Genomic DNA, 27,942 nt, shown 5'->3' on the forward strand with positions numbered 1-27,942 from the left:
AGATGAATATCAACGCGAAATTCAAAACTGATAATTGTCATATGGAGTTTGATATGGCTTCTCGTGCGTACACCGTCCACGAATTCAATCGTTTTTTTTGACAAGATAAGGGTTAAAGATAATAGGATTGCTGCCTATTTGGAAGAAATTGGATTTCAAAGATGGAGTAGAGCATTTTTCCCCGGTAAGCGATACAATCAACTAACAAGCAATTATGCTGAGAGTTTTAATAGTCAGAGCAGGGAAGCCAGAAAGTACCCCATTTCCTCAATGGCGGAGTATTTAAGAGTGACAATACAAGGTTGGTTTAATGAGAGAAGAGAAAGAGCGTCCAACCACCGAGAAGTGTTATCTCCAACATATGAAAAGTGGTTACGTGAGGGATTCGAGAAGGCTAGATTCTATATAGTATCATCGCTTAACCGATTCGAGTTTTATGTGCATGACAATCAGTCTCATTTTAAAGTCAATTTGAAAGACATGAACTGCACTTGTAGGGTATTTGAAGTTTCTGGTCTTCCTTGTACTCATGCAATGGCTGCTGCCCGTCACCGCAATTTGGTTTGTTATGACTTTTGTTCAAGGTATTATTCAGCTCACATGTTCAATCTATTTAACCAATTGTTTAATCGTTTTATTTTCCATTCTTACAGATATTACACAACTGAATCTTGGATGAATGCATATGCGGAGACATGTTACCCTGCTGGTGATGAAGACGATTGGGATATTCCCGAAATGATCAAGGAACGAGTATGTCTAAAACCACCCGTGAAGGTTAAGAAAGGGCGTCCACAAACAAAGCGTAGGTCATCTCAAGGTGAGGTACGTAAGGCTCCGAGACGATGCACCTCATGTGGTGGACTAGGACATAATAGGGCCACATGCAAAGCAGTCATGCCTGCTCCATCTACTGCAAAAGCATCATCATCTAAGCATCATGACTCATCTTCTCAACAGCACGAGCCATCATCTCAACAATATGAGCCTTTAGATTGATTGGGATTGGGATAAGTTGTATAAGTGTTTTGGATAAGTTGTATTATGTTTTGGATAATTTGTATTATGTTTTGGATAAGTTGTATTATGTTTTGGATAAGTTGTACTCGGATAAGTTGAACTCGGATAAGTTGTAATCGGATAAGTTGTAATCTGTATGTTGTATCTAGTTTATCTGCTTACTGTAGGAGCACTTAACGCTTCGTTAAGTACTTAACGCTTCGTTAAGTACTTAACGCTTCGTTAAGTACTTAACGCTTCGTTAAGCGCTTCGTTAAGTAAAACTGGGTTTAAGTGAGTTTAAGTTAGTTACTTGGTACATTGATTTATATGTTCAATTCTTTGGTTTTTAAAATATCAGACTACCAACAAACCAGACTACATTAAAACTAAAAATATTTTAACATGAAATGTAACTTAAGTTGAAGTTCTACCCAAAAAGTAATACAAGTTCAGAATACATAAGCACAAGTCAAGTTCTATCCAAAAATCAATAAACCATTACAATACAAACTAAGGTTCTGTAATTTGATGAAATAACCGGACCGCCATCTTTTGTCGAAAAAAGTCCATTTCATTGGAAGTCACCTTCTCTACACCTAAACCAGCAGTCAAGTATTCCATGTGCATAAGCATAAATACACCACAATCCCCACTTTCTTCTGCTCTAGGGACTTCCCCATTTTTGGCGACTGCATTTTTGACTGGGTGTGGCAACCTTTTATATGTCAGTTTCTGGAAATTGAAATTAGGATACCGTTTTAGCTCAGCATCACTGGCTCCCATTGCATATATTCGTGGAAACATCTCACACAAAGGTCTCATGTATGGATCGAGATTCCTATAAATACTCGAGTCGCAGTCATAAACGTCAATGTGATTATCTTGTACACGAACGACGCACAGTACCCAATGCTTGTTGCCAATGTTCAAAGGCACGTAAATATCGTCTACGTGTGGCCATTCTGGCATATGTCTATGAGGCGCTCCCCAGAAGTACTGAGAAAAGACGTCTGATATTGGAAAATTTTCAGGATCTTTTTTATAGTTCGGGTACTCTCGCCTCATCATATCTGCTAATAAGCAATCCCCTATTGATACTTTACAATGTTTATATGTCTTGGGATATTGCTCAATCCTTTTGCGCAACAAGTGGCACACTGCGTCGATTTCCTACAAAAGGCAGCATATATCAAAAACATTATTCATAAGTTAAAGAATTAATATGAAATGCAAGACTTACAGGATCTTTAAGCCATGTGGACTTTGTTAGAACTCTAACAAACAACTTCTTTCGTGCTTCGCAAGTAAACACAGTCTTTGTCTCATCATTGGTAGCTTCATCTTTCAACCAATTCTGTAATTGAACCAACAACTCATCATCAAATTTTTGAAGGGGATTGATAGTTAATGGATCATTCGTCTTTGGCTGTTTTGACAAAGAAGGGTTGGTGTAGTCTTCATCTTTCTTCTGCTTCCTCACTCTTTTTTTGGGAACTACTCCTTTAGGTGGAGTGTTGTATAATTGGAAGTCATCATCATCGTTCTCATCATTCCCAGCCCTCGAATCCTTCCCATCCTTCCCATCGTTCTCATCCTTCCCATCCGTGGCATCCTTCTCAACCTTGACTTTCTTCTCAACCTTCCCAACCTTGAGTTTAACCTTCCCAACCTTGGCTTTCTTCTCAACCTTCTCAACCTTCTCAACCTTGACCTTATCCTTCTTTTTCTCAATTATTTCTTGCATCATATCGGAGAGCAACATCTCCCCACCATCCACCTTTACATCATTCTCAGTCTCACCACCATCCACCTTAACATCAGTCTCAATCTCCCCACCATCCTCCTTTACATCATTCTCAGTCTCACCACCATCCACCTTCACATCAGTCTCAATCTCCCCACCATCCTCCTTCACATTAACACTCTCAGTTTTATCCTCCACCTTCACACCATCCACCTTCACATCGTTCTCAATCTCCCCACCATCCACCTTCACATTAACACTCTCAGTTTTATCCTCCACCTTCCAATCCGTCATCTCCATCTCATTCGTTATCATCTCCTCCACCTTCCCATCATGCAAAAATAGAATAACAGTGTGGTCAGCATTTACTTCCCGAAACATATGACTTCGCTAATCAAAACTTACCTCAGTTTTATCCTCCACCTTCACACTCTCCTCCTCCACCTTCCCATCCTTCATCTCCTCCACCTTCCCATCCTGCAAAAAGAAAACAACAGTGTGGTCAGCGTTTACTTCCCGAAACAACATTTGACTTCACTAAGTAAAACTTACTTCAGTTATATCCTCCACCTTCTCACTCTCCTCCTCCACCTTCCCATCCTTCATCTCCATGTCATTCGTCTTCATCTCCTCCACATTCCCTTCCTGCAAAAATAAAACAACAGTGTGGTTAGTTAAGAACAACAAAAGATAATTACTTAACGAAGCGTTAAGTACTTAACGAAGCGTTAAGTACTTAACGAAGCGTTAAGTACTTAACGAAGCGTTAAGTACTTAACGAAGCGTTAAGTACTTAACGAAGCGTTAAGTACTTAACGAAGCGTTAAGTACTTAACGAAGCGATAAGTATCTTCATCTTACCTCAGTCTTGCCCTTCTTTTCCAATTTGCTCTTCTTCTTCTTCTTCTTCCTCTCCTCCTCCATACTATCTAATTTGACAATTAACGTGGCCATCCTTTGGTTGGATTTGGCTAATAACTGTTCGCACATACTAACAACCAACTTTTTCATATAAGCCTTGTGATTTGTTTGAGTTTCTTCGTAAGCTGTTTTCATCTCTTTGAGCTCCTCCTTCACCTCTTTGATGAGTTCCTCCTTCAGCGCTTTTACCTCCTCTTTCAGCTCTTCACATTTACATCCAACAGAAGATGTTGGAGGTAATCCAGGACTAGTAGCGGATGGAGGGCTAGGAATGTGGGCAGGACTAGATTCATAAGCAAGCTTCCTCTTCAGGTTTACGGCTTCTTTGAGATTAAGCGCAGCCTTTCTCTTCCGGGTGTTTGGTTTGGAAGTAGGTTCTTCATGTTCATCCTCAGGTTCACTTCCCTCCTCTTCATCATCATAATCCTCCTTCACTAACTTCCCTTCTGTAAATCCCTCAAAAAATTCATCAGTTGACTCATCTATTTGTTCAAAGTCCTCACCACTGTATAACCTCTTCTCCATGGAGGACTCTTCCATCTCAGTCAGATCCGTTGTCTCCAGGACAGTCTTTATCTCGATCAAGGTGTTCTTCCTGTTGGAATGATAGACTAACAACCTTGGGCGTAGAGGATCATTAAGCTCATTCTTTCTAGCAAATTTAGGAACAAAACCTTTGATGACCTCATATGTCCACACTTGAAATGCCAGTGCAAACCCATAAATGTTATAAGCAAAAGGAGCATAAGGATCAGTAGTACTCTTCTTCTTCTTCTTATAATATGTGTGACTGAGATGTCTCATGTTCTTGTTCAAACCCTTGAGGGTGGCTCTAAAGGTCACTTTCCCCCAAGGAAATCGGAGGAAACTTTCCTCGTCTTCGACCATGTGGAGGATTTTGGCAAATACCACCCTCCTTGGGTCAAATGAAAATAGGTACAGGCAAATCAAGCATACCAGCCCCATCTTCCAGGCATCTTCCTTATCTCTACATCTCAAAAAAGCAGTCTCCAAGTCTTGCATTACTACACTCGACTTCCCTTTAAAATATTTTACCAACAGAGGTGGACAACCTCGGCATTCTTCTTCGTTCACCTCAGGAAACCTTCCGAAGTTTAGGCCCGTCACCAAGGCGTACTCTTTCATACCAAACACAAGTTCTTGCCCATTGATATTGAAAGTAATCTCCTTGGAGGTTGAGGTTACCCTCCTAAGCAACATGTGATGTACAATAGTTCCTGAGAACTGCAACACTGGCGCAGAGACTATATATCGGAATTGGGTATTGTACACCTTCTCCACAAGATCCATTTCCTCAAACTTCGTTACAATCTTCTTAAGGCAGAGGGCGCTTTTCCAAGAAATCCGTCCAGGGAAATCAGGAACGGTGGTTTCTGCCATCTACAAAAGGAACAACAACAAAAATGTAAGATCATATACATAGACCACATCAAACGTTAAGTACTTAACGAAGCGTTAAGTACTTAACGAAGCGTTAAGTACTTAACGCTTCGTTAAGTACTTAACGCTTCGTTAAGTACTTAGCGAAGCGTTAAGTACTTAGCGAAGCGTTAAGTACTTAACGAAGCGTTAAGTACTTCGCGAATCCCTAAACCAGAAACAATAACCAACAACCAGAAACAAACATGCAAATATAATGCAATAATCAATAACTAGAAACAAACATTAAATGCTAAACCTAACCAAATAAACTGAAACAGCCAAAACCCTAAAACTAAACATGCAAATATGAAAACCCATAACCAAAAAAAGACATGCAACAACCAAAATAAAACTAACCTGAGATTTATGGGGAATAAATGATAGAGAGGGAGGACACGAGGGGGACGGGAAGATCGGCCTTGTCAATGTGTTCTTCAGTGAGACGGTTGTAGAGAGAGAGGAATCGAGAGGATAGAAGAGGGAAAGAAATGAATGTCCAAATGTTTTATTTTTTAAAATATATGGTATGGCGCGTGCATATACGCGCGCCTCTTCGTCTTCCTACGCGCGCGTGCCGAAGCGTTAAGTACTTAACGAAGCGTTAAGTACTTAACGCTTCGTTAAGTAACTAGCAGAAACGATATCATCTGCAAATATCATCACAGCCAAAAGAACAATCAATAAGATGAACCAATATGAACTAATAAACCAATATATGAACAAATATGAACATATATGAACAAATATAACCCAATATGAACAAATATGATTCAATATGAACAAATATCACCAAAAAGAACATATTTAGGGTTAGGGTTTCATTAAGAAATACAAATAAGAACATAAATCTGTTATACAAACATAGATTCGGGGATTAGGTTTCTTATCTTGTAGATTTCATTCATAATAGTCGACGTCGCCGGAGTTTACGCCGCCGGCGACAAAATCCGGAGGAAAGAAAGGAGGAGAGAGAAAGAAAATGAGAGAAATGAAAAAATTTGAGTATATATATCAATACCGTTTCACTTCGCGAAACGCGTAGTCCCTTCGCGTTACGCGAAAAGGGTAAAATCGTCAAAAAAAAAATAAGTGGTCATCAGATCAAAAATTATTAAACATTACCACGGATGCAAATAGCCTTATTTGTAGGGTCATTTCATCCAATTTCCCGATGAGATATCAAGAAATACTTTTTAAATTTGGATTTATATATGTTTATATAAAAAAAGTGTGTGCTTATATTTTTATTTATTTTTAAATTCTATGAAGAAAACTATCAAGATTCCATGTCACATAGCCTAAGACCTTTGTTCTTTTAAAGAACATTCTTTCTAATTATTGGGGTATTACCGTACTATTTCTATTTGAGATTTTGCACAATTTAAGTTTTATTGATTACTTAAATAACTTGCAAAAATATTACTCTTTATTATATAGAGAGAAGGAATCAACAATTACAAAATCAGCTTTAGAGAGGAACCTTGCCTATTTACCTATACAAGGAAAAAATACTTATTATCAGGTACTTATTATGTAGAAGAAACAGGGTCAGGAAAAACGATACAAATACATCAATACATTCACAAAGTGCAGAAATATTGGTTGTACTCATCCACGTCGTATTGCTGTCGTATTGCTGCAATGAGTGTTGCTGCCAGAGTTTCTCAAGAAATGGGTGCTAAACTCAGACATGAGGTTGGGTATTCTATTATATTTGAAGATTGTACGTCTGAAAAAACAATGCTGAAATATATGACTGTTCTTGCAAGTTATAGTGTAGTAGTATTAATGGTGGATGAGGCTGATGATGAGAGGACACTCAAAACTGGCATTTTGTTTGGTTTAGTAACGGTGGGTGGATGTTACTCAATTTGGTCATTATTTGAAGCTACTTATATCAAGTGCGATGCTGAGAAATTAACTTACATCCAACAATGATGATGCTGACGATTTTGAAGCAATAAACAAATGTATAACCATAACTGATTTCTTACCTAAATCTACAAAAGAATGAAACTTATAAGACCGTTAACATCCGTAAACCATTTATATTCATCCTAGCTATCACCTTTGGTATATCACAGTTTCTTCCAAAATGAGTGATCTACCATGAGCTAATGATGACAACTAAAGAGTATATGCGACATGTTACAGAGCTTAAGCCTGAATGGGCTAGTTCAAATAGCGCCTCAGTATTATCATATCAAGGTGTCATCGTCAAACCCACATATCAATCACAAATGAACAGTCCACATCCTATAAAAAAAGGATAGTTAAGTTTAAGAATAAAAATTATACATATTGTCATTTATCAAATAGTACAAATGTATACCAATAATCATATACATTTTCTTAAATTAGGATGGAATTATGTGTTATGGGATTGCATGTCCAAACCCAGACTGGAATTGACTATCTTCCAACGAGCCTCAGTTCAAGTGGTGAACCAGTTGAACTGAGGCTTGTTGGGAGATAATTAATTCTAGTATGGGTTTGGCCATGCAATCCCATAACATATAATTCCACATAATTGAATCAAGCTTTTTGGAACGATCACTATGCATTTTCTCTTTAAGATATGAACCCCGCTATAAGGATGTAGAAAAATTATGAAAAATGTTTATGCCAAAGAAAAACTGTTTGACGAACGATGGAATGTATTTCTGACGAGAAAGATGCAAGTTGGAGGTTCCATGGTACTATATGAAATGCACCATTAAATCTTCAATTTTCTTAACCCTCTACAGAGATACATTCCAACATCCTTCAAAAGTTGTTTCTTTATGAAATGAACATTCTCTCTTTTTTTTTTTAAGTACTTAAAAGTGGAATTCAGTTTCTTCAACAAGTGTGTTTGTGAGGGAGAGTGTGTATCAAAAATCCTAATGGAAGTATGTAGTGAATGAATGAATGGGTTAGTAAGAAAGAAGATTGATGAGCGAAACAACTATGTGGTTAAAGATTTGGAAGAATGAGTTAGTTAGATCTTATTTGGAATACTCTTTAAAGCACAGGAAACCTCCTGTCCATCACTGAGTTGAAATAATTAAAAAATAATATATTACATTATATATTTTTTTATATATATATATTTATCATTTTGTTAGTCATTTTTTCTATCAAATTATTTAATTTCTTAAAAAAAATATAAAAATATTTTTACTTTATTTTTATTAAATTTTAAATATAAGAAAACATTTCAATCATTTATCAATCACCTAACTAATTACCTAATAAATATATATATATATATTATTTTAATTATTTTATCTATCACCTAATTACTACTTTATACTTTAGGGACAATTAAATATGTATGTATTTATTATGTTAGTTATTTTACAATTAAATAAGTGTTAACAATAAATATATATTTGTTTAAATAACTTTGTGCCTATGAAAAAGGGAGAAAATATTTTTTATTTATGGTTAATGAAAGGGAGATAAGTAAATATAACTTTAATATTCAATAATAAATGAATTGAATTTGAAGATAATGAAAGAGATCATCTGTCTAAATAAACAAAACTAGGTTAAGTAAAGCATTGACATTTACCCTTAAAAATATATTTTGAAGTTTTTATATACTTTTCTGTTTTTTAAAATTATTTTTCTATATAAAAAAAACCCAAAACTCAATAACAAACAATTGTATATTCCATTAGAAAATTAAAAATTCAAAAAAATAATAACAATAAATATAATAGTTAGTTCATAAAATAAACTTTATTTTTTTAATATAATGGGGATGATAATATTAATGATTTATTTTGTATTATATATATTTATTTTAACTAATCACTTATTTATAGCTTTTAATATATATACCATTTAAAAAAATTATACCAATGGAATAAGAAGAGATTTTTTCATTTAGGGTTTTATATTTAGTTTATTTGAAGAGAGATAAATAAGTAGATATAATATGAAAATATGACTTTGGAATAGATGTAATAGGATAATGATTTCATTATTTTGATAAACTTCATTAATAAATCTTATCAAAATAATGAATAAGTAAAATTAACTATAAACAAAATTTATTAAATAAATAATTTTACTTCAGATCTATGAGATTTATAAGATTAGAGTAAGATAAGATATTAACTTTATTAAATAAATAATTTGATTTCAAATCTAATAGATTAGAGTATAGATAAGATATATAAAACTAAATATGAACTTATCTGAGAGACTTTGCAATCGATATGATTATCTGCAAATATATCAAATAAAAAGAGTGAGTATTTCAACAAAGAAGGGTCAATAACAATTGAAAAATCAATAACTATACTTATAAAGATAAAGAAGTGAAAATAAAGTGATTAAATAGAGATTTGAAGAAGATTGCGGGGCACAAAGAAAAGTGCAAGTGCGGGCTAGAAAACAATTGCAGGCGGGCTGTTGCAGGCGGGCTGCTGCAAGAAAACAATTGCGGAAGTGCTGCAAGAAAAACAATTAGGGTTTTTGCTGGGGCGCACAAAGAAAAGTGCGGGCAACCAGAAAACAAATTAGGGTTTTGAGTTTTGAGGTGGGCACAAAGAAAAGTGGGAGAAAACAATTAGGACAAATTAGGGTTTTGAGTTTTGAGGTGGGCACAAAGAAAAGTGGGAGAAAACAATTAGGGTTTTGAGTTTTATAACAAATTAGGGTTTTGAGCTGGGCACACAGAAAAGTGGGAGAAAACAATTAGAGTTTTGAGTTTTATAAGCTTGAGTTGGGCACAAAGAAAAGTGGGAGAAAACAACTAGAGTTTTGAGTTTTATAAGCGTATTTATAGTGCGGCAGAGAAAACAATAGGGTTTTGAGTTTATAAGCGTATTTATAATGCGGCGGAAAACAATTAGGGTTTTGAGTTTTACAAGCGTGTTTATATTGCGATAATTTTTATTTATAATTATATATTTAAAAAATTATAATATTTTTTATTTAAAAAAAATATTATTCACTTAATAGTCTAGTTAAAGAAATAATTAAAAATGTACCTATCCTATTAATAAGTTTAATTATTAAAAATTATAAATCAGTTTATAACAATATAATAGGATTAATTATATATTATTATTAAAGAAAAATATTTTTGTTAAAACATTCTTTTTATTATAGATTTTTTAAATTTATTATTATTATTATGAAAAATTATTTTTAATTGAGATAGCAAAGTGATTTTATTTTTTATTTTAAATAAAAAAATTACATTTTAATAGTCACACATATTCCTTTGACATGCGTTACAAACATAAAATTGTGACATCTTCACTAGTATATATTATGTGCATTTGTACAAGTAATTATATAAGAAAATAAGTAATTATATAAAAAAAAGTGATTTTTTTTACGGTAATAATATTTTTAATTTTATTTTTTTACCGTTTTAAGTTTATAAACAAGATAACCCACAATTTGACCCGAGTATCCATTTAATCTCACATATGCATCCAAATTAACCATAACTCTCGACTCGACAATCAATCCAGACACTTCAAAAATTAAGCATCATATTCTATATATATATATATAGATAGATTAGTGAGTTAAAAAGTTGAAATGTTCTGTCATCAAATTTGATGCTAATTAAAAATATAAAATCTTATTAGTCTAGTTGTTGTACTTGTTTTGACATACATATATCATTTTTTATTTTATTTTTAACCATTTTAATTTTATAGTCGGGTCAACCAACAATATGACCCAAATATCCATTTATTCTCACATTTATATCCAAATTAACCACAACTCTCGACTCAAGCAATCCAAATATTTTAAAAATGTTATTATATATATATATATATATATATATATATATATATATATAAGTTAATATAATTAAAATCATTTTTTATTTTTAAAATTTATTAATTTTTGTATGATTAATGTTGAATATAGATTAGAAGTTAATATAAATAAAGTATTTTTTATTCTTAAAATTTATTAATTTTTGTATGATTAAGGTGGAATATAACTTTTTATATTATTATATATTTTAAATATATGTACTTATATTTTTAAAATATATAATAGATTTTTTATTATTTTAATATAATATAATTAAAATATAGATTTTTTCTTTTGATGAACTAATCCGTCAGTTTCAACAAATAGAATAAATAAAAAAAAATTGTAGAATTTCTTTTTTTTATATTATCTATTATAGGGCTATATTGAGACTTTCTCGATAAAACATATCAAACTTTTTAGAGTAATGATAGGGGTAGCGAAAAATTTGTAGCTAAGAACTACGTGCAGTGATGATTAGACATGCTGATCAGTATTTATTTAATTTTCTCTTTTATATTTATTAATAATACTAGCATGTATCCGGTGCATTTGCACAAGTAATAATATAAAGCCATGAAAAAATATTACGTTAAAAATTTTATGGGCGAATCCGACCAAAGTATCCATATATATCTAATAACGCTTAATTTAAAATATTGGAGGTGTACTACACTCTTTCCACAATCATTCAATAATCAGGTAATTTCTCTTCCCTAATTTATTTATCTTAATTATTTTCTCTCTCCTAATATATATATATATAATTTTTTTTTCTAAAATTTTCAGTATTTTTTCTCTCCTTACCATATATATATTTTTCACACTAATAATATAAAATATTTTTTATCAATAATCTTTATATTAAAATATATAATATTACATAACATATTTATTTTTATATTTAATAATAACAATATATATAATAATGCTTAATGTATTAATATAGAGGTTTATATACAAACTCATCATATATAATATTACTTTCTCTCTTACTCTATTTTTCTTAATTAAATTATATTAATATTAATTCAAAATTTTCATTAAATATTAATTATAAAACCTCCAACAAAAACTTATAATAAAATATTAATTATAAAACTTCCAACAAAAAACTTATAATAAAATATTAATTATAAAACCTCCAAGAATTCTTATTAATTTAACCTTCAACAAAAACTTATAATAAAATATTAATTATAAAACCTCCAAGAATTCTCATTAATTTAACCTTCAACAAAAACTTATAATAAAATATTAATTATAAAATCTCATTAATTTAGTATTAAATATTAATTATAAAACATCTGCAGTTAAACCAGACTTTTCATTTTATTCTCCACCCCAAATATTTTTTCTACTTATAAATAATATTATATCAACAAAGTCCAACTGCAACAACCACGTCAACAAACACTCTTCCTCCTTTCTCTTACTCTTCTTTTCTTAAAAATTGGTTAAAGCAGATGAGGGAGATATTACATCCGAGAATATTCAACTCGGAGGTTTATATACAAACTCATCATATATAATATTACTTTCTCTCCTACTCTAATTTTCTTAATTAAATTATATTAATATTAATTCAAAACTTTCATTAAATACTAATTATAAAACCTCCAACAAAAACTCATAATAAAATATTAATTATAAAACCTCAAGAATTCTCATTAATTTAACCTCCAACAAAAACTTATAATAAAATATTAATTATAAAACCTCCAAGAATTCTCATTAATTTAGTATTAAATATTAATTATAAAACCTCTGCAATTAAACCAATTAAACCAAACCAGACTTTTCATTTTATTCTCCACCCCCAATTTTTTTCTACTTATAAATAATATTATATCAACAAAGTCCAACTGTAAAAAACACGTCAACAAACACTCTTCCTCCTTTCTCTTCCTCTTCTTTTCTTAAAAATTGGTTAAAGTAGATGGGGAGATATTACATTCGAGAATATTCAACTCAGAGTCCCCATAGATTGTTGAGCACGATTCGATCCTCCAATTTTGGCCAATTATATTGGAAACTGCGTAAAGTTTCAGATAGCAACGATAAAGGTTGCATCTTTGGAAGGGGAGAAGGTTTGGCGATGGCGATGGCGTCGACTGCGATTCTAGAGGCGATTGTAAGATTGACTAAAGGAGTTGTGAAAGGGTAGACAAATGGTTATCTAAATTTGTATGGCATTGGTGAGTTGATGCGTTTTGAGTTGTATAGGACGGATTTTGAATGAAGCCGGCCGGTGAAGGTGGAGATGGTTTCCATTGGCACGACTAGAGTTTTCTTTCTGTGATTCTAGAGATGACCAAGGCGGGATTGTTTTTAATAAACATAAGATTGAAGTCAATCTTCTGTGTGTGAATGGCTTGAAGATATTTGTAATATTTAATAATTTAATTCTCAACTTATAATAGTTGATGGATTTTATGTTATCTAAATAAATTTTGTATAAGAATTTTTTTTTCTATTTATTATTTTAGTTCTTTGTTTAATGTCAATCTTAATTAGATTGTACTTTTTTAATTTTTTAATTCAAATAAATTGTTTTTTTTATTATCTATTTTTAATGTCTTACATGTCATCATCAATTATAACGTCATCTATCATATAAAATTACAAATTTCTTTCCTAAATAATAATTATATATATAATAATAATATATATATATATATTCTCCCACCTAATATAATTAATAATTTTTGTTATTTCTCTCTTTCATACTCTATATTAATTATTTTCTCTCACATATTATATATATATTTTTCTCTCTTAATTTCTCTTTTACAAATATTTATAATAATAATAATCCCTAAAATTTTGCTTATAATAATTATTAATTTATCTCTCCTTCTATAAATACTAATTTTTTTCCTAATTAATATTTTTATTATTTTATCAATCATATATATATTATTATATTTTTATTAATTTTAAATAAACTTATTAATAATAAGTATTTATTTATTTTTATATATAAATATTTATAATATACAAAATAATATCATATAATATATATAAAAATCCATATAATATATATATAATAACGTCAATAAAAATTCACATCAAAGTATAATTTAAAGTTATTTTCTCTCATAATCTATTCTTCTTAATTAAATTATATTAATATTAATTCAAATTTCTCATTAAATAAATTTACATTAAATATTAATTATAAAACCTCCAACAAAAAAGTATAATAAATTATTAATATAAAACCTCCAACTAAATAAATTCTCATTAATTTAACATTAAATATTAATTATAAAATTTTGCAATTAAACCAGACTTTCATTTTCTTCTCCACCATATAATATATATATATATATATATATATAATAATTTTTAATATAATTTATTAAACTAACAATAAAAATTCACATATTTATAATTTAAAGTTATTTTCTCTCCTATCTATTTTTCTTAATTAAATTATATTAATATTAATTCAAATTTCTAATTAAATAAATTTACATTAAATATTAATTATAAAACCTCTAATAAAAACGTATAATAAAATATTAATTATAAAACCTACAACAATATGAATTCTCGTTAATTTAACATTAAATATTAATTATAAAACCTCTTCAATTAAACCAGACTTTCATTTTCTTCTTCACCAAAATATTTTTTCAACTTATAAATAATTCAATTGCAACAACCACGTCTACCTTTCTTTCTAAGTTAGATTCGAGTATTTTAATTCAGATTCAGGGTCGGACATGTGGAGAAAAAAAATTACTCATTGGGTTCGGACATGTGGAGAAAAAAAATTACTCATTAGGGTCGAGGATAGGGATGAAAATCATGCATGCAATACCCAAACTCGATACCCATTTATATTAATAATAAAAATATTTTTTTTTATTAAAAATTAATGTAACTTTTCAAATATCTTATCATGACAAACATTATCTTAATACATTATTTATTTTGTTTTTATTTACACTTGATTTCAATTTTATTTTTTAATATTAATTTTTTTTATTACTCTCTTCATTACTCTTCATCCTCTTCCTCTCATTCTAATATGTTTTTTCAACTCTACAATAAAATTATTATCTTCATTAACATCTATAACATAAATATAAGTTAGATAAATAACTTTCAATTAGTTTTCAACATTTTGATTTTTTAAAATGATTTATTATTTAATAAAATTATGTTTTTTATTCTTCCACTTATATAATCTTATAAAAATTTAGTCGGATAATAGGGGTACCAATCGAAATCGTATATCCGGCGAATCAGGGATGAGAATATGAAAAGAGATACTCATTGGGTCGGGTGATAAAATGATAATCAGGTTCAGGTATGAGTACTCCACTACCCAGAAGGTATCTATTGTCATCTGATAAAATGATAATCAGATCCATTTAATAAAATATCGTTTAAGCACAATGATAAAAGCATGACATGAAAAAAGAAGTTTGGTATAAATTGATTACATTAGAATAATTAATTGACTCGAAGATCTTTAAGAAGAACAATAAGATCTCTACACGAATCTACAGGTTTTCCGGATTTAATCTCCGACATCGTCATGATAATGACATTGTGAATAATCTTTAACGGCCTACTTTCGTTGTTAAAAGTTCTCTGATTTTTTTTCAACCAGATAATCCACCAAAAAATTATAGGGATAAAGACCCATCTTCTAAGTCTCGCATTTTTAGTCGCCCCAATCCATGCCTCCCAATAGCCACTAACAATTTCCGGCATAACTATTCCAGTCAAATTCCACAAAACACTCCATATACTTGCAACAACGTGACAACGTAAAAGTATATGAGAAATTGTTTCAACATCTTTATAACACATACAACAATAACTTACAATAATCATGTCTTTTTTCATACATCTATCGTTAATGAGAATTTCGTCGTGAATAACACTCCAACAAAAAAAAGAGATGTTAGTAGGCATCTTAAACTCCCATAAATTTTCTGAACAAAAATCAATCGGGTTAACCTTATTAACCAAAGTGTAACAATGTCTCAAATGAAAGTTATTCAAATCACGTCACCGCATAAAATTTTGAGAAAACGGGTTTAACTTCTTATTTCTATACATTAACAAAAGGGAATCATTGGACATGATTTAGCCTATGATATCTTAACCGTGGGTTAATTATAACTTCAATTTTAATTAAATATATTTTTTTTTGGAATCCATCCATTATCCTGGAAGCTTTTTAGATATTCCTAAGACCCCTCTACTAGCAAAAATATTGCTAGTTCGGATCGGATATAAAAAGAAACAAGTCTTTTTCGACTAGAATCGACGGCGGTAGATCGAGTGATCAAGAAGAAGAAGATGTCATCAGTTAGGGCTTCGCACATCTTGATCAAGCATGAGGTTCTCGAAGCAACATTTGTGTTGAAGATTGGGGGAGATAAAGTGATGTAGTGGAAACTGATAGTGGAGTTCATATAATCTTGAGAACTGGCTGAGGTTTTCTCTATGAATCCTTTGTGGGTTCATATAAATTTCAGTAATTGTTTGTTTGTCTGGATTCTACTTTTACTATATGATATGATGCTTTTATAATTTACCCAGAACTTTCTTAATGTGTCTTTTATGTCTCATTATTACATCGTCTTCTTCTTCATCAACACAACACAACACATTCCTTTCAATTGGAATGTTTTTGGGTATTAATATTGTATTGAAGATGACAACAAATTCAAACCTGTCATGAAATTGTCCTCAAAACATTTAAATAATAATTTTATTAAAATAAATAATATTATTATTTTAACATAAATGAAAGAGGTGAAGTATGAACGTGTGATCCATAATAAGTATAGTCACCGGCCTATTAATACAAAAGAAAAAGTAAACTCCGGCCTCCTCTCTCCTGATTGATCTCGATTCTCGATTACCCATTCTTCAGATTGAAGATCCCAGAAATTATATTGAAGAAAAATGTCATCTTCATTCACCGGCGATGAAACAGCTCCCTTCTTTGGCTTCCTCGGAGCCGCAGCAGCTCTAGTCTTCTCCTGTAATTATTAACCTTTTCATTTTCCAATGTCTTATTATGTTCACCACGATCTCATTCTAACGTTTGATTTGTTTCAGGCATGGGAGCTGCATATGGAACGGCCAAGAGCGGTGTTGGTGTAGCCTCAATGGGTGTAATGAGGCCGGAGTTGGTGATGAAGTCGATTGTACCGGTTGTCATGGCCGGAGTTTTGGGTATTTACGGTTTGATTATTGCTGTGATTATCAGTACTGGAATTAACCCAAAGGCCAAACCTTATTACCTCTTCGATGGTTATGCCCATCTCTCGTCTGGACTAGCTTGTGGTCTTGCCGGTCTTGCTGCTGGAATGGCTATTGGGATTGTTGGCGATGCTGGTGTCAGGTATTATTATTCTCTTTATCTTTTGAACTTGTTCAATGATCTGAAGAATGTTGAATCAGATATAATTTTATGAACATATTGCAGAGCTAATGCACAACAGCCAAAACTTTTCGTTGGGATGATTCTGATTCTCATCTTTGCTGAAGCATTGGCATTGTATGGCCTCATTGTTGGTATTATCCTTTCATCTCGAGCTGGCCAATCTCGAGCAGAATAAGAAACCATGAACAGAACACGGATCAACTACCTTTCGTGGTGGTGGTGGTGATAAAGTAATTGTTTTTTTCTTCAATTTATTCATGACTTTCTGGTTGATTGTAATGCAAAAGAGTGTGTATCAGAGGATCATTTTTCAGTTTCAGTTCAACTTTGATTGGCAAATTGTATCCTTTGGGATTAATAATTTCAAAAAAACTGCATTTGGAGCTGTTTTCAGATACATACAGAAATGAAAATATAAAGTTTATGGGTTTTGTTTTCTGGGCTGGGATCAGAAACTCGAAACTAAATGTTGTGAATTACTAAAACACAAAACTGGGAATGTATTCTAAGCGAAAAAAGATTGTTACTTTAAGTAAGTAGAAGCTACCCACAAAAGCACATAGCTAACCAAAGAGGTACTAACTTCCAAGCTTCTCGGACCTTTGAGCATCGGTGGTATGACCGAAACCATCAAGAACGTACCCAATAGCCACGAGAAAGCAAACGCTCCACCCCTACAAAGAAAAAAAAAAACAGTTTAAATCCTAAACAAACACATTAGACTCAAAATGTTCACAAAAACCAGGTAGGAAAAACTAACCCGTATAAGAAAGCACGCAATTTACTCTTCAGCCGATCATGTATGAAGTAAATTGTAGCAATCACAGAAACAGCTACCTGAAGAGTCGGACCTTCTTCAGTTGGGAAGAGTACAGTCAACAATCCAAGCACAACAAAAGCTATGGAAGTCTTTATAATGCCATTATTCGAAGGTGTCTCGAATCTGCTCGTGACAGCCTGGACGATACGGGACTGAGTAACAGCCCTAACCTTTTTCTTGATATCGATTTTTGGGTTCTTCCTATCGTAAAATTTTTGCATTATTATTTTGTCATGGGCAGATTCAATCGCATCCACACTAGGCTTGTGTCCACAGTATCTTTGTATCAGGAAGTTTCTAGCAGACTGGATTTCATCTTCTGAAGCTTCCTTGTTTATTCCAAGTCGTTTATACGGGTCCCTTACACCGATTCTAGGAAATATATCTGAAACCAAAGTGGCTCGATTTGAAGAATATAATTGAATGTAAGATGAAAAATAGAGAGAAATGAAATGGGTACCAGTTGATTCATTTGCAGAACCTCCAAAGGAAGCATCCATTGCACATATTAGAACAGAGGATCTTTTCATATTCCATTTCCTTGAAGAATTATAAAATCAGAAATGAATTGAATTGAAAAACTACAGAAAGGGGAGATAGGAGTTAGCACTTACGTTCTAAGATGTTCTTTAGAGATCTTGATGTTGGTAAAGCTAGAAGCTTTCCTCAAAAATGATGATCCCCTGCTTCTCGTGTTTGGTTGGAAGCAATACTGTGATGGGCTGCCAGTCAACCCAGAGAGAGTCATTCTATTTTTCTGCAAGAAATCAAACCACATTGATCATCCATAACAGTCTGGTTTCTGGTTTCTAAACCCTAGTTCATAATTTAAATATCCCAAGAACCCTAACAAGCTTCTTTCATAGTATTACAGTTCAAAGTCACCGACAATCGATTCAAATTGCGTTAGAAAGAAGAAGAAGACAGGAAACCCATCTTCCATAACAGTCTGTCTCACAACTAAGCATCTCTGCTACTAGCATTTGCAGCAAGAAAGTACTTCTCAACCCAATTGAAGAAAAAAACAGCAGAATTGGGAGAGGCTTCAAAATAATCGAGATAAGAGACGTATTAAGACATTCAAAATGAAAATGGAAGTACCTGGTGAAGAAAATCAAGATGAGGCTTCAGTATCTCCGTCAGAAACAATGAAAATCAAATCATATAATCATATCATCGTTGGTAGCTTCACAACGGATAGCCTAGGGATGAATGAAGCAAATGCTGCTGAGGAAAAACCCTTCTGCGGTCCATTCCAATTAGATCTGTTTCCTTATTCGGATCCACCCGATATAAAGCCCACCCGATATACACTTTTTTATTCAGCATAGTAAAAGACAAACATCCGTTTTGTTCCTAGGATCCTTTATTGACTGTAATATTTTCACTGTAAATCAATTCATTCCATAATAGAAAAAAGTATCATATGGGTTGCCATATCTTGTCAAAAACTATGAAGCAAATTCGTATAAGCAATTATGATGAGTTTATAAAGAATGTTTAGGTTGCGTGGAAGAGTGATTAGTGATGGGAGAAAGAGATATGGGCTTATTAAATTGAGTCTCAATCAAGAAGGACAAGATTTTGGTTTTACCCCCATTCATCTCATTAGATTAAATTGCAGGCTCAAGCTTGCAGCCATAGATTTTTGCAAAGGACAAAGAGAAAGCTAAATACTTTAAGACAAACTCTAACCCAATACTTGGTTTGTTCGAGTTTAAAGAGTAGAGATCAAAATTTTCATCTTTAACTGTTAAACCTATCAATTCGAATATATACGGAAAGTAACCGCTTCTGTTCAATTTTACTTCTTAACAGTTCTGTTCTAGACTTCTACTCCACCATTAGTGATCACCTCTTCTTCTTCTTATAAGGTAATTAAAACATGGGTTAATTTGTATCTTTAAACCTTCTTCCTTCTTATAGCTCAGTCTGAAAGTCAATACACAAGACAAAACACAGCCAGACAGAGCTTTCTCTCTCCAATCCTCCTCCATTTGTCCTTAAATCTAACAAAATTCATTCCATATTGGTTCACATACCCGCTTCCATCTCTCTCTCTCTCCAAATACATTATTGGTAATTTGATATGGTTTTGAAGCTAATTCTGCTTCTGTTGGCTTTTTTGCTCCAAAGAACCTCTTTTTCATGGCCAATTTCCAATGGGTCTAGCGGTAATAAGGAGAATAGCTTGGCAATGGCGAACATAAGAGAAGCTCATACAAAATGGTTGAAGATTATGGGTTCTTTCAACCATTCTCTCTCCCAACAGACAAATAACAAGCTGAAGCCATGTAAGATTATCAGAGTAAATCAAATGGACGTCAGCAAGAAGAAGAAGAATAAGAAGAAGAAACAGTTCAATTCAGTGCAGAAAGCCATTGACTCAATTCCAATCCTCAATAACTGTCGGGTCATCATATGTGTTGCTCAAGGCATTTACAAGTAAAACTAAAGACACAATCTTTTTTTCTTTCTATTTTTAGTTTAATTTAATGTTGTTAATTTCGAAACTAAATTTCCAAAACAGAGAAAAGGTTGAAATTCCGACGACAATGGCTTATGTTACTCTTCAAGGAGAGGGAGTAGACAAAACTATTATCGAATGGGACGATACCGCCGACCGAATGGGGAGACATGGACATCCACTTGGTACCTATGGTTCTTCAACATTCGCCGTTAATTCTGCTTTCTTCATCGCAAAAGATATTACCTTTAAGGTGAATAATTCGCAGATATGTCCTAATCTAATGATTATAGTTAATTAAACTAAGTTGTGTCCTTTGAACTCGGTCTTGATTGAAACAGAACAAGGCGCCATCGCCGCCGTCTGGAGCTTTGGGGAAACAGGCAGTGGCGCTGAGAGTCTCCGGCGACATGGCGGCGTTTCTGGGTTGCAAATTCATAGGAGGCCAAGACACTCTGTATGATCATGTCGGAAGGCATTATTTCAAGAACTGTTACATAGAGGGATCAGTGGATTTCATATTTGGAAACGGTCTGTCCATGTATGAAGGGTGCCATTTACACGCGAATGCCAATACATTTGGGTCTCTGACGGCGCAGAAGAGAGAAAGCTACTTGGAAGAGACAGGGTTTTCGTTTGTGGGTTGCAAAGTTACAGGGTCCGGCGCATTGTATTTGGGCAGGGCTTGGGGAAGTTTCTCGACTGTAGTATTTGCTTATACATACATGGACAAGATTATTGTTCCTAGAGGATGGTACAATTGGGGTGACAAGAACAGGGAACTGTAAGTTGTTTTTTTGTTTTGTTTTTTTATTTATGTATAAGTAGGAAGCTAGCACATGACACACTCGAAACAGTTACGTGTTTTAAACGAGAATTGAACCGTGACATTTGGTTTTCGGAAATACTTTTGTCAGGACTGTGTTCTATGGGCAGTTTAAGTGTTCGGGGCCTGGAGCAAACTATGGGGGAAGGGTGTCATGGTCAAGGGAGCTAACCCAACAAGAGGCTAGTCCTTTTGTTTCTTTGGACTTCATTGATGGTTCTAATTGGCTTAAGGGCTTAATCTAATTTCGATCCCTTTTTTATGTGTTGTTCAATTAAACCTAGATAAATCAATTGTGAGACTATTAAATTTATTTGGTATTTTATTTGTAGGTCAATTCTAGGGGAGTGTAGAGTTTATTTGTATTAATTTTCTTTTATATCTTATCTCATGATGAGTTTGTTGTAATTTTTTGTTTGTCCAAAGTTTGAATTGAAGTTTGACGATAACAAATATTTACAATGACTTATTTTTTTTAGGGTGGCATGCATAGAGGTATCTTGATGGACGATAGATTTATGAAAAAAAAACTATATATTAGGATTAGTCGTTGTGAAAGATGGAGACGACACGCAAATAAGTGATTGCAAGTTTAAGCCAACTTTGAAACATGATTGATACTGAGTGCGCGCGTAATGCATAAGTCAATCGTTGGTTGTTGTAAATTTTGGATAGAAAGTGTGAAGTCGATTTCATTGGGTCGATGAGTTTTTATATTGATTATGTTTTGATGGAGCATTTGGCTCAAGAGGAACGGTACTACGGTCGATTGATGTATTATTTTATAACATTATAATTATGACGACGGAAGATGTTTTATCGAAAAAACCGGTATATAGAGTCGGTAAATTTATTAATCTTTTTAAATATATCCGAGCTCGTTAAAGTTAAATTTTTTTTTTATTTGTTTGTTGATGAATATTTTGATTTTATTTTTATTGTTATTTTTCAAATAGTTAATGATAGTGTGTTTTGGATTGTTTTTAACACTTTGATCTTTAGTGTTTTATTTATTTGTTTTTGTCAATTCTAATTTTTATAAAATATTGCATAATCATTTTTCAAAAAAGCACATGTAGAATAAAAAAAAAATCACTCCAAAACTTAAAGTCAAATCAAATTACAACCACAATTAAATAATACAATTCATACAAAAACATGTAATTCACACCATATAAACTTAAAAGCACTTTAATAATAATAGAGATTATAAAAAACTCATTAATCCCCATTTTATTTATTTAACATTACTGTGACATAGAGCTTATTGGACGCTCGTGCAAAGAATTAGTTTGACATTTAGATGAGTTGATAGATAGAAAGAAGAAATGTATATATATATATATATATATTATATATATATTGCATGAACGTGATGATAATTAGTAGTGGATACAAACAATTGGGAAAGGAAGAAGGACAATACATACTGACAACGCAAGAAAAAAACATTGATGTTTCAATTGCATTTTGATCACGGGAAACCAATACTGAGATATGTTCAATGTCGTTTATTAAAATATTTCAGTTTTCATTTTAATATTAATCAAAATATTATAATATTTTCAATTTAAAAATTATTATTATTTTATTATTGTATATTAATATATTTTTTTAAGATTATTTATAAAAAAAATTTAAAAAAAATTAGTGAAATCAATATTTTTCAAATAAATAAACCAAATTTATTTACAAAATCTATACTACAGGTAATTTTGATGTTGGTTCTAAATTTAAAAATAATAATATATAGAACCAAGACCTTGTTTGGTTTTCAGACAGATTCCAATCAGAATCAATTATATGTTTTAGAAATAAAAATCTTAATTATTGAAATCACAATTTTTTTTTTTTATTATGAGTCTGTCAATATTCTTATTCAAGCAATTTTAATTCTAAAATAACTCTATTTAAACTAGTACAATGGATAAATAAATAATAGGTAATGAAGAACACCAAGCCCGTCTAGCTCAGTTGGTAGAGCGCAAGGCTCTTAACCTTGTGGTCATGGGTTCGAGCCCCATGGTGGGCGTTTGTTCTTTTTTTTTTTATATTTGTGTCCATTCTTTTGGGAATATACCTTAGGTCTGTAATCTCTGTTTCATACATATTATCTTTTGTCTTTCTCAATCTAATCTTGGACGGAAGTATATTAATATGATTGTTTCTTGGCTTCTCTGATCAGACGATCCTGATTCCTTGTCTCCTCCTTCCCTGCCGCTTTTCCTTGCTGGTGGATTCTTTTGGTCAGACCCATGTTGTCCTTTGAACTGACTGCCTTTTAGTCTTCGTGGGTTGCGTTCTAAGTTATTTTATTTTGAATCTTCTCCTTTCAAACTGATTGACTGCCTTATAGTCTTTGTCAATCCTTCCACATTATGCCCGTCACAGTTTTACTTTTCAACCTTAGACGACGAAATTATAAAATTAATGCTTCTTGGTCTCAACCTGATCAGAGATGGCCCTAGTAAATTTTCTAAACGTTTCTGGGTTTAAAAACTTTGATAGAATAAGATTTCATGCTACTCCTTCCGGTGAACTCTCTTTCCGCCAGAGGAACCTTCTTTGCCGTCGCCGGTGCAGAGGTGAGTTTTTTGGCAAGACCCATATTTCTCTTGACAGAACTGATCAATCAAACGAATGCATCCATTCTCTTGAACAAGAACAACAAGAAGAAGAAGCTAGAAGTAGTAGTAGTAGTAGAAGGAATGATAAGAGATTGAAATTATGCATCAATGGCCTTGAATCTACTCTCAATTCTCAGGTGAGCCATGATGATCATTAAGCAAGTTCTGCTTAATTCTTTCAAATAAGTAATATGATTGATTGATTCTCTTTTTGCAGAGCAAATGGTTTATGGCTACTTTTTTTGTTGGTCTCCTCCTCTGGCGTCATGACGGTGCTGCTTCATGGGCTGCTACTGGATCAGTTCTGAACTTTGTACTGTCTACTACCTTGAAGAAGATGTTGAACCAAGAAAGACCCGTTTCTCATTTCAAGAGATCTGACCCTGGAATGCCTTCTTCCCATGCTCAGTCCATTTTCTACGCATCCACATTGGCCATTATCTCAAGTAATTCATTACTTCATTTCAGATTCTTCTAAAATCTCTTTCTTTTTTTGTCTAATTAGTTTATGGTAATTCAACAGTGGTTCAATACCAAGGATTCAGTTGCTTCACTATGCTGCTCTGTCCCCTTATTTTCTCATTAGCATCTTATTTGGTAAGCAGTACTAATGGCTTCATCCAAATTAGGCAAATGGTAACACAATTTGAATGTTTCTATTCTACATTTGCTTTTGGTTTTGCAGTCATGGCTACGAGTTTCGCATCAGTTTCATACAATCAACCAAGTCAAAGTGGGAGCGGTTATAGGAGCAGCTTTCTCCATCTTGTGGATTTGGTTATGGGAAGCTTTCGTGTTGAATGCTTTCATCTCTTATTCATGGGTTAGAAATGTTGTTACTTTAGGGGCAGTTGCCTATTGTTTAAGCTTAATGGTTAGCATTTCTCAGAGTTTCTTCAATAGAATAGAAGAGGCTTAACACACAGCCTGACTCGGTCCAAAAACAATAAAAATCTATGTAATAAGCAGTTATAATTCAGACAATAAAGTTTTTTTCATGTAATTCAGGAACCGAAACATCTTCCCTCGTGATTCCACTATGATGTTCCCCTACAGGAGCCCCAGCCTGAGCAAACAACTCCACAACTGCCGGCAACTTCCAGTAATACTTCTTCAAACCATCCACCATCAACCGCCTTCTTCTCTTACGTGCCAAAAACTGATCTTTAGATTCTTCTTCAAATCATTTGATATGGTCAATTTACATAATTTTCTCATTAGTATAAAGCCAAATAATTCAAGCTTTTAGATATGTTGTCTTATCATTTTGTATCAGAGCTAGTTTTCACCCATATACAAAGTCAGCCATTCCTAAACTCGATGAGTATTGCCCACATTGGTGTGTGCTCATGGAGAACTTACTGCGATCGATGTAGTACTGGAGTCCGGTAGAGAATAGAATTCCCGTGGTGAGAGAAGCCACGTTGACGGAAGCCGAGAAATGAGCTCAAACTGAAAGATTTCAGAGTGAAAAACTATCTTTTCAGGCCCTAGATAGGTCAGTTCTGAAATGTCTTTGTACTAATAGAGGAAGAGAATTCACATCAAATGAGTTCTCAAGGTACTGCATGAAAGAAGGTATAAAAAGGCAGTTAACATGCTCCTACACTCCCTCAACATAAAAGCATTGTCGTGAGAAAGAATCAGGGAATCAGACCATTATGAACATGATACTGTCTATGCTTTCAAATAGGGAGGTCCCGAAAGACTTTTTGACATCAAACTGTAAAATGGGTTGTGTATATTTTGAATAGATGTCCAACCCTAGTGTTAGATGGTATTACTCTTGAGGAAGTATGGAGTGGTTTTAAGCCATCTTTTAAAAACTTCAAGAGATTCAGTTGTCTTTCTTATGCACTTATATATGAGAATAGAAGAATTAAGTTTGATGATAAGAGTTTGAAATGTTGGTGTTAGTGAAGAATCAAAGGCTTATAATTTATATGACCCAATTTCAATAAAGATAATAATTAGCCGGGATGTGAAGTTTGATGAAGGTTTAGGGTGAGATTGGGATGATGTTTTGTTAGATACCAAAGATAATGATGAAGTTATACACAATCCCAGTCCTGAAATTAACAATTCTAATGCTGAAACTATTGCAGACAGTGTTACAGAAGAGGATGAAAGTGAGCCAATTATGAGAACAACAAGAAAAGCTCTAGTGTGGATGTAAGATTATGAACCTGAGTGGAGTTCAGAAGAAGAACATTTTGTGAGTTATCAAGTTTGTTTTTTGGAAAGTCATTCAATTGGATTCAATGAAGCTATAAAGGATAAAGGATTCGAGATGTAGAAAATCTACGAATTCTGAAATTGAATCAATTAAGAAGACAATACTTGAGAGCTAATAGATTTGCCCTCATATGCATAGAAGATTGACGATTAAATGAGTTTATAAGATTAAACTCAATGAAAAAGGTGAAGTTAATAAGTACAAAGCAATGTTTGTTTCCAATAGATAAAAAAAATGGGATGACTATATTGATATTTTTGCACCAGTAGCCAGAATGGATACAGTTCGAATGCTGATAGCAATTTCGACATTAGAAGAGTGAACTATTTACCAATTTGATGTAAAGTTTGCATTTTTACATTAAGGGAAGAAGTGTACATCGAGCAACCACTTGGATACACATTGAAAGGTAATGAAGAAAAATATACAAACTAAATAAGACATTGTATAGCCTTAAACAAGCTCCGAGAGTGAGTCATATTTTCAAAAGGAAAGATTCAAGAAATGTCAACGTGAGTATACTCTTTTCACCGAGACTGAATTCTGAGTTTGATATGACTAATTTAGGGAAAATGAAATATTTTCTTGGTACTGAAGCTTTACAAAAAAAAAAATATGGTATTTTTGTTAACTAGAAAAAGTAATAAGAAGAAATTCTTAGAGATTTGATATGGATAATTGTTCAAAATTAAATTGTTCCTAGTTGCAAACTCTCTAAAATAGATAATGAAGAAAATGTTGATAAAACTTAATACAAACAAATTATAGATTGTTTGATGTATTTAATTGGTACAAGACCCGATATTATGTTTCTAGTTAGTCTCATTAACAGATTTATGGATTGTCCAAATGGTTCTCACTTTGATGTAGTAAAGAGAATTTTGAAATATGTTAAAAGTACAATAGTTGAATTGTGGTGTCAGGTGTGAGATATGAATGAACGACGAGGGTAGATGACCGAAGAATCGCAAAATGAAAGATAATGTTGTCTTGATTAGAGTGAATTGCGAGATGGAGTAGAGTTGTGGTCGTCTTCACCTTTTACGTGGAGGAGTTGCGCAGCTGGTGGAGAAAGTGTCTTGGAGACAGAAGCAACGTGGGGTGTTCTCTTTTTCTTTTATATATATATATATATATATATATATATATATATATATATATATATATATATATATATATATATATATATATATATATATATATATATATATATATATATATATATATATATATATATATATTAATTAGTTAAAAAAAAAAAAAAAAAAACTTAAATTATCATCAAATAATTGACATTAAATTTTATTTGTTTATATATAAATTGACTCGTTAAAAATTTTATTTTGTATAAATTTAATAAAATGAGTTTCAAAATTTAAAATTTGAAACAAGATATTTAAAATCTAGACTATAGTTTGAATTTGGTATTTTGAAAAAAAAAATAACATATAGAACCAACCTTGTTTGGTTTTCAAACATATTCCAGCTATAATTAATTAATTATATATTTTTCAAAAGATTTTTTTTTATTAAAATCCCAAACTTTTTTATTATGAATCTATCAAATCTTCTATTCAAGCAAGCAATTTTAATTCCAGATTTATCAAATCTTATTAGTTTGGTTATAAGAGATTCCATTTAATAGTCTCAATTTCACATT

General features: G+C 32.2%; 4 protein-coding genes and 1 non-coding gene across 5 annotated transcripts; 4 read left to right on the forward strand and 1 right to left on the reverse strand.

Annotated features, from left to right (window-relative positions):
• Positions 1-16,739: 16,739 nt before the first annotated feature.
• On the forward strand, positions 16,740-17,703 carry LOC124938220 (V-type proton ATPase 16 kDa proteolipid subunit-like). The gene is made up of 3 exons (XM_047478621.1): positions 16,740-16,901; positions 16,979-17,264; positions 17,349-17,703. Exons 1-3 carry the CDS (start codon positions 16,823-16,825, stop codon positions 17,479-17,481), a joined length of 498 nt encoding a protein of 165 aa, XP_047334577.1. The 5' UTR covers positions 16,740-16,822; the 3' UTR covers positions 17,482-17,703.
• Positions 17,702-19,384, reverse strand: LOC124938219 (protein CHAPERONE-LIKE PROTEIN OF POR1, chloroplastic). Its single transcript, XM_047478619.1, has 5 exons — positions 19,228-19,384; positions 18,741-18,883; positions 18,587-18,666; positions 18,067-18,511; positions 17,702-17,980 (listed from the first exon to the last, which is right to left on the reverse strand). The coding sequence occupies exons 2-5, from the start codon at positions 18,872-18,874 to the stop codon at positions 17,830-17,832; spliced, it is 810 nt and encodes a 269-aa protein (XP_047334575.1). The 5' UTR covers positions 18,875-18,883; positions 19,228-19,384; the 3' UTR covers positions 17,702-17,829.
• Positions 19,385-20,081: 697 nt separating this feature from the next.
• On the forward strand, positions 20,082-21,757 carry LOC124938739 (probable pectinesterase 53). Its single transcript, XM_047479239.1, has 4 exons — positions 20,082-20,571; positions 20,657-20,846; positions 20,935-21,377; positions 21,511-21,757. The coding sequence occupies exons 1-4, from the start codon at positions 20,216-20,218 to the stop codon at positions 21,662-21,664; spliced, it is 1,143 nt and encodes a 380-aa protein (XP_047335195.1). The 5' UTR covers positions 20,082-20,215; the 3' UTR covers positions 21,665-21,757.
• A 1,621-nt stretch (positions 21,758-23,378) lies between these two features.
• Positions 23,379-23,451, forward strand: TRNAK-CUU. The gene has a single exon. It is a non-coding gene; the product is annotated as a tRNA-Lys (tRNA).
• A 777-nt stretch (positions 23,452-24,228) lies between these two features.
• On the forward strand, positions 24,229-25,049 carry LOC124940218 (lipid phosphate phosphatase epsilon 2, chloroplastic-like). Its single transcript, XM_047480709.1, has 3 exons — positions 24,229-24,492; positions 24,570-24,643; positions 24,732-25,049. The coding sequence occupies exons 1-3, from the start codon at positions 24,276-24,278 to the stop codon at positions 24,963-24,965; spliced, it is 525 nt and encodes a 174-aa protein (XP_047336665.1). The 5' UTR covers positions 24,229-24,275; the 3' UTR covers positions 24,966-25,049.
• Positions 25,050-27,942: the final 2,893 nt, after the last annotated feature.

This window comes from Impatiens glandulifera, chromosome 5 (genome assembly GCF_907164915.1).
Source record: "Impatiens glandulifera chromosome 5, dImpGla2.1, whole genome shotgun sequence".
In the NCBI taxonomy this organism is placed as follows: Eukaryota; Viridiplantae; Streptophyta; class Magnoliopsida; order Ericales; family Balsaminaceae; genus Impatiens; species Impatiens glandulifera.

Excerpts from the sequence above, each read along its gene's own strand:
- LOC124938220 (XM_047478621.1), top strand. The coding sequence starts at position 16,823 with ATGTCATCTTCATTCACCGGCGATGAAACAGCTCCCTTCTTTGGCTTC. Across the intron at positions 16,902-16,978 it reads AGCAGCTCTAGTCTTCTCCT|GCATGGGAGCTGCATATGGA; the intron begins GTAATTATTAAC and ends GATTTGTTTCAG. Across the intron at positions 17,265-17,348 it reads GTTGGCGATGCTGGTGTCAG|AGCTAATGCACAACAGCCAA; the intron begins GTATTATTATTC and ends AACATATTGCAG.
- LOC124938219 (XM_047478619.1), bottom strand. The coding sequence starts at position 18,874 with ATGACTCTCTCTGGGTTGACTGGCAGCCCATCACAGTATTGCTTCCAA. Across the intron at positions 18,667-18,740 it reads TCTAAAGAACATCTTAGAAC|GAAATGGAATATGAAAAGAT; the intron begins GTAAGTGCTAAC and ends TAATTCTTCAAG. Across the intron at positions 18,512-18,586 it reads TTCTGCAAATGAATCAACTG|ATATATTTCCTAGAATCGGT; the intron begins GTACCCATTTCA and ends CTTTGGTTTCAG.
- LOC124938739 (XM_047479239.1), top strand. The coding sequence starts at position 20,216 with ATGGTTTTGAAGCTAATTCTGCTTCTGTTGGCTTTTTTGCTCCAAAGA. Across the intron at positions 20,847-20,934 it reads CAAAAGATATTACCTTTAAG|AACAAGGCGCCATCGCCGCC; the intron begins GTGAATAATTCG and ends TGATTGAAACAG. Across the intron at positions 21,378-21,510 it reads GGTGACAAGAACAGGGAACT|GACTGTGTTCTATGGGCAGT; the intron begins GTAAGTTGTTTT and ends TACTTTTGTCAG.
- LOC124940218 (XM_047480709.1), top strand. The coding sequence starts at position 24,276 with ATGGCTACTTTTTTTGTTGGTCTCCTCCTCTGGCGTCATGACGGTGCT. Across the intron at positions 24,493-24,569 it reads CACATTGGCCATTATCTCAA|TGGTTCAATACCAAGGATTC; the intron begins GTAATTCATTAC and ends GTAATTCAACAG. Across the intron at positions 24,644-24,731 it reads TCTCATTAGCATCTTATTTG|TCATGGCTACGAGTTTCGCA; the intron begins GTAAGCAGTACT and ends TTGGTTTTGCAG.